Below are 6348 nucleotides of genomic sequence, written 5' to 3'. Positions count from 1 at the left end.
TGGAATTTAAAAAAATCAATAAATGGAGAAATATTTTAGGATTATTTTATATTTTAGTTATCAATAAAAATGTTGTAATAATAAAACAACAAAATACAGAATATAAAATCCTATTTATTGAATATTTAGTAGCTATTTTTATCAAAATTATTTTCATTATTTCATGCATTATATTTTATTCATAATAATGCATGTTAAACATCCAAAATTATGCCTGATTGGTTTCAATTATTTATATCTAATAATTTAGTACTTTTTTAATATATTTTTTCTCAAATTATTAAATCACATAATGATTTTTGAATTCGAATATTGAAAAAGAAAAAGAGTTAAGCAAAGAAATTTTAATTGTTGTAAACTATATTGAGTTGATAGAAGTATGCTTTGTTTTTCGAATGTCTAAGTAGAAAAATTATAGGGAAATATAATAGTACTCATTCATCTGCTTCATAGCATGTTAACTGCAATAAAAATTTATTTGTAAATGATTTGAAAACTAAAATTATTAAGTATCTTTTGAATATGTTGAATAAGAAGCGACAAAAGGCAGGATGTACTTGCTGTTCTGATTTACCCCCACAAAACAAATCGAACAGCAATTCACGGTGAGCAAAGTATCATGAAGTAATTTAAAATTGAATGAGATTATCGAGGTAGTTTATCCATTTATTTTTGAATTCTAGTACCCCGCAAACAGTTATGCATAACGACAATGATCCGTGCTCACATGAAAAATGTCGTATCTTTGGGGTTCATGATGATCCCTACGTTCGGCCCTTTGATCCCAAGGAATGCAAAGCCAATCGTCGATCGTTCGTTGATAAATCTTTGGGATTTCCACTTGGTATTGTGACTGGGACAGTTGCTTCTAAAGCTGGCATGCCAAATTTTGAATCAATACGATATGCAAGTAATCTAAAGGCATTTGCAGCAACTTATTATACGAAACGAACCGAATGGAATCCAGACTTGATCGATCTGCTAATCACCGAAGGCCAAATATTGTTTAGTGATTCAGAGACAATGGATTCTCCCAATGCAAATGTATATCCGGAGGTTTATGATGATTACGAACAGGCTGTGACCCGTCACTTCAAGTTTAACGACATTGAATTTGCTATAGAGTTGGATGCTCCCTTTGAACTTTACGGTGTTCAAAATCTCATCGGACGTTTACGTCGTATTATGAATGCTTACTTTAAGAGGCGTAAAACTGCAATATTTTGGACTCCAAATTGGTATTTACTTATATGGAAAGACGCCGGTGTTTGGATGGTACTTGATTTAAATGGGCGTGATAAGGATACACTAAAATCAAATCATGATGGCGGTTATCCAACGTTATTAGCGATGCGATCCTTGGACAATGTCATTCATTTGATCAAGGAGGAGAGCAATCTTGAGAATTCCGATCCATTTACGCTGCGGGATGTATTAGTCGTGAGGTTGGTAACACCAGGACCAAAGGGGCGTAGTCAGGAACGCGACTTCGGACCCCGAATGAGCGAATTTGATGTAATTGCTTCCGACTATGCGTATCTCAAGTCCAATCTACACTTGACACTCAATCCAAAGGATGCACTCCGAAATCGTAGTGCTTTACCGGTGGCAGTGGCAACAGCATTAGCTTCTAAAATCGATCATCCGGCTACTTGGGATGCAAAGACATACGATAAGGTTATTTGCTATGGCGTCAATATGTGTAAAAATTGTTGGGAGCCATGTACGGATATTAATCAGCCAATGGATTTAGATACATTTCCTCGGCAAATTCGTCTAGGTCAATTCGTAGCTGAGGTCCTTCTTACCCCCAATGCTTATGAGGGTTGGTGGAAATGTGTACCGATGTACAAGTTTAATGATTTCCATTTGATACTTGAAAAAGCGCTTGCGGATAATGATTATGTAATCTTTCAGATTAACAATCAAATGTATTCGATTTGGAAAAAAGGAGAGTTTATATATTTAATGGATCCCTATCGTCATAACATCGTAGGCCGCATTCTTGAGGAGGGTGAAGATCCAAAAAGTGCCTCGGTGCGTATGTTTGGAAATATGGATAGATTTCTTAGCGTATTCCATCAGATTCTGCTGGAATCGAATCGTTCAGCAATATTTCATATTCATACGCTAAGAATCCGCAATATCACCGAATGTCCAACTGGTACAGCGCCAATGTTGCTGCCACCCGATCAAGACGTCGAAGTTGCCTCTCTTAATGAGAACATACGCTTCGATGAAAATTATGACAAGTGTCTGGAGGAACTTGGCGCAATTAGTGACTATGAAGAGGACTTGGCTTCCGATATTGAGCCGATTGAAGAGGTTAGTTCCTCTGAAGAAATGGTCGAAGAGGAAGAAGGCGGCGAGGCACAACTTGGTGAAGGCGGCGAAGAGGACGATGTTGAAGATTAAACAATATAAATTGTAGAATTTCAATTTTGGATAATAATACAACTATTTTAACGTCTATTAATACTAAAATAAGTGTTTGATTTATTGCATTAGTATCAATTAACGAAAGCATCATCCTATACATTTAACAACTCTATTCAAAAAGAATACATTAAAATTCTGGGCAAGGATCTTTCATTCTTGTATACAAGAGATTAGAGGTGGAGAACTATCGATGGTACTATCAGAACTATCGACACGCTCTCGATAGCGGCGCGAAGTCTATAGTGGTTTATCGCTATCGTCGATAGTGGTCGATATTTTTTCAAATATCTTTGTATACCCGCAACCTCCGTAGTGTCGGAGAGGGTCTTCAGCAAAGCGGGACAAAATTATTAGTTGAAACAAATATATAAATAGCAGTTAAGGTACACCTAAAAAATAAAAAATTATTCTATTCAAATAATTATTATTCATTATTTTAAGATAAAGATTGGAAAACCATTTTTATACTCTCATATTTTAAATAAATATGAATTACTTCAAAAACTAATTAAATTATTTTCGTTTACTGCAATATTGACCACTATCGACGATAGATTTTCCTTGCTATCGTCGATAGTTGATAGTTTATGGAAACTATCGATAACTATCGATGGCACAGACCATCGATAGTTCTCCACCTCTAGAAATGCATTGAATCCATGTGTTTTACAAAATATATTTACTCAAATCTTTTGAACAAATTTGTATTTAAATATGACAGAATTTACAAATACAAAATTTACTTCAAAGTAGCTCTCCTCTCATTAATCAAATCAATCACAAAATTATTGAATATTTTCATATGAAATTTCAGTTTCGATTTCAAATTATTTCTCAATTCTTAAAAAGTAAAACAAACGTATTTTGTAATTCATTGACGGCTTAAATTGAAAATATGTATATAAATTTGTATATACAATATTTCATTATTTTTGCCTCCCTTCTTTATTAAATTTAAATCAGAACTATTTACTCAATGAAGCTGAGCGATTAAATAATATTTTCATAAGAAACGCTTGCGATTTTTCATATATTGTTTTTATTTACAACATTAAAGTATAAAAAAATGTGAATGCCTTTTATAAAATAATAAATGCATCAAAGCCATTCAATATTTATTTGGATTAATGTACAGCAATTGTTATATTTATGCGATTCGATTCGCATTTAAAATTGTTAATAAAAAACTGAGTTTTTCTGCTTTGGGTTTTTGGCCCATTGTGCAACGTTTTGGGGCAGACCTAAGCACGCGTGGGAGCCACGTTGCAAGCGTGCAAAGCGTGCAAAGGTGTGTGTGAGTGTGTGTGTGTGTGTGTGTGTGTTCCGCTCTTTCAATGTGTGTGTTTTGAGCTTTTCCGTTTTGTGACGCCATTTTCATAAGCAGCCGGGGCAACATTTTGTCTCTCTGGCCCCGTTGTCTATGCACTCTTCATCTTCTCGCTGTTGTTGTTGCCTGTTGCTGCTTCTTCTTTTTGTTGGTGTTGCGCTTTTTTTTTTTGTATAGTTTCGCAGCGGCGTCTAAATAAGTTTTTCCGTTTCTTGTTTGCATATTTTAAGCAACCCGTTTTGTCCGTCGTCCGTTTGTCGCTCTCTTCATCGGTTCCGTCTGTCTCTCCTTCCGTCTCTCTATTGCTCTCTTCCTCTCTCTCGCTCGCTCTCTTTGCTAGCGCTGCTGTTGTTGTTATCCATTGTGTTTATTTTGTTTTTATTGCATTGTATTTTCATTTGGTTTTGGCTTTTGCTTTAGCTGTGGGCTTCTTCTTTTAATTAAATGCATAAACCAAAAGCCCGCTGCCCGTAAAATGTTATATTAAAAATCATTTTCGTAAAACAAACAAGCAAAAGTGTTACAATTCCAACTGAAAGAGCGGAGAGGTGGGGGAAGGGGAAATATGGCCGAAATGAGAGACAAATTACAATAAATACAGGGCGGGCAGTTGAGCTGGGAAAATGAAGCTGCATCATATGGAAATGCGGCCAACAACGGCAACGACAAAAGAGAAAAAAGAAAAACAATAACAACAACAACAACCGCATCGCATTATGAATTGTTTTTAATTGCATTGAATTTGCCGGCGGTGAAAAATTTGCCAACGAAAATCGGGGACAACAACAAGATAATACATATAAAGAAATGAATGAGAAAGTTGCTGCAATCAAGAGCAGATTCGCCTTAAAGATATCCTGTAATTGTCACTGTCAGTCTGATCTATATAATGACGTAATTTATTTAATAATTAAATATCTCTATTCAAGTGCTTCGCATATTTTTGCAATTCAAGATATATCGATATTAACACTTTCCGTATTTATGAATTCAAAAATGTTAATTAATATTTTACAATTTATCTACACTGCCAAAATATACCAAATTCTAAATTCAAGAATCAATCAATTCATCTTAAAACTTGTGTTCTTGAATTAAATCAACATTAAGAACATATTCTTAAAATCAAATTTTTATAGGAATAATAAAAATTCTAGATTCAGGTTACTAAGTTGTGTAATCCATTGAAATTCGTATAAAGTTTTTTTTATCTAGATTTAAGTGTTTTTGGTCAAAGCTCTGTTAGTTGACCTGTCACAAACCATTTTCAATTGTAGTCTAAGAAAGGAGATTTGAAATGATTTATGAATAGATGATCAATATTTCGTAAGTAAAGTGATCAACATAATCTGAACATCTGAATAAATAAATGAAAGGGCTAATTAAATCATAAAATGGTAAAATAATAAATAAGTGGTAAAAAAAAAAACATTAAATATAATGTAATATTTTTTTGATCTTATAATAAGATTTTTGGTCCTAAAACTAGAAGAATTTTCTACTTAATTATAAGGACTTGAATATTATTAAATGTTATTGAAATCAAGATATGTTTTCTAATATATTGAGATTTTCATGTTGTACTCAGACCAAAATCTTGCTTTTATAATTTTTTTGTGGGTAACCTAATCATAAACAAAAAATGCATAACAATAACATAGTTAAAAGTTTATATTCTCTGTTTGAAATACTCGTACTATACATAAAAAGTTTAATAGTTTATAGTAAAATAAAAAAATAAGTAAATATACAATAAATCAGTCGATTAAAATAGTTACGCTGCTCAGCAACAAATTTTAATTTGATTATTATGTAAAACTCCACCTAAACTGTAAAAGCAACTTTTTAATACGTTTATTAGGTAATTGAAGCAGTCTAAAAGAACTGATTTTTTTTTCTTAAAATACTAAGCCTTATGTACCATTTAGCATTTATAAATAAAATTTTTTGTCTGGCTTCTAATAAACTTTTTCTATTATTGTGTGATTTTAGAGATTATCCATAAGATGTTATTTTGCATTTATTTACTTAAATATGTCGTAATACCAAATGTAACATTTGGTATATTTGAGTATTTTTGGCATACTAATTTGGTATATCTTAATAAGTTTACCGCTTTAGTAGACTTTTCCTTTTATTGAAAATTAATAGCAAGTATTTCACAGTCGAGCACACTCAACTGTAAATGTCTTACTTGTATCTTAGTTAATAATTTATTTAGTTTATTTATTTATCATTTATTTATGATGCTTAAATCTTTCTAATTCTTATTCATTTCAATAACAATTAAAATATGAAAATAATACTTAATGAACTAATTCATTAAAAAAATCTACAAAATGCCTCTCATTAAGAACCTTTCAATATACCCCTTCTTATCATTCGCCACACAGGGTAAGCAATGAAAAACACAAAAAAATAAACGAACGAGTTGATTGTGTATGGAAATCTTAAGTACCGAAAAAAGCTGGTAAAAAACACACGAAAATTTGCTGCCTGGTGACGATGATTAAAAACTTTTCGAGACAGTTGACGCTGCAAAAACAAAACGAAAAACGAAACGGAATCGAAAAAACCCAAAA

The 6348-nt window shown here is 32.4% G+C and overlaps 1 protein-coding gene across 1 annotated transcript; it reads left to right on the top strand.

The window, feature by feature from the left end:
- The first annotated feature begins 420 nt into the window (after positions 1-420).
- LOC132792171 (uncharacterized) lies at positions 421-2487 on the top strand. The gene is made up of 2 exons (XM_060801422.1): positions 421-605; positions 684-2487. Exons 1-2 carry the CDS (start codon positions 523-525, stop codon positions 2413-2415), a joined length of 1815 nt encoding a protein of 604 aa, XP_060657405.1. The 5' UTR covers positions 421-522; the 3' UTR covers positions 2416-2487.
- The last annotated feature ends 3861 nt before the right edge of the window (positions 2488-6348 follow it).

The sequence above is a fragment of the Drosophila nasuta genome, chromosome 3 (assembly GCF_023558535.2).
Source record: "Drosophila nasuta strain 15112-1781.00 chromosome 3, ASM2355853v1, whole genome shotgun sequence".
NCBI classification, from domain to species: domain Eukaryota; kingdom Metazoa; phylum Arthropoda; class Insecta; order Diptera; family Drosophilidae; genus Drosophila; species Drosophila nasuta.
The sequence above is the reverse complement of the archived record's forward strand: the minus strand, read 5'-3'. Positions and strand labels throughout refer to the sequence as shown.

What these genes read in the sequence shown, in the direction of transcription:
- LOC132792171 (XM_060801422.1), top strand. Translation starts at nt 523, where the DNA reads ATGTTGAATAAGAAGCGACAAAAGGCAGGATGTACTTGCTGTTCTGAT. An exon ending in AAATCGAACAGCAATTCACG is followed by an intron (nt 606 to 683) that starts GTGAGCAAAGTA and finishes TTTGAATTCTAG; the next exon opens with TACCCCGCAAACAGTTATGC.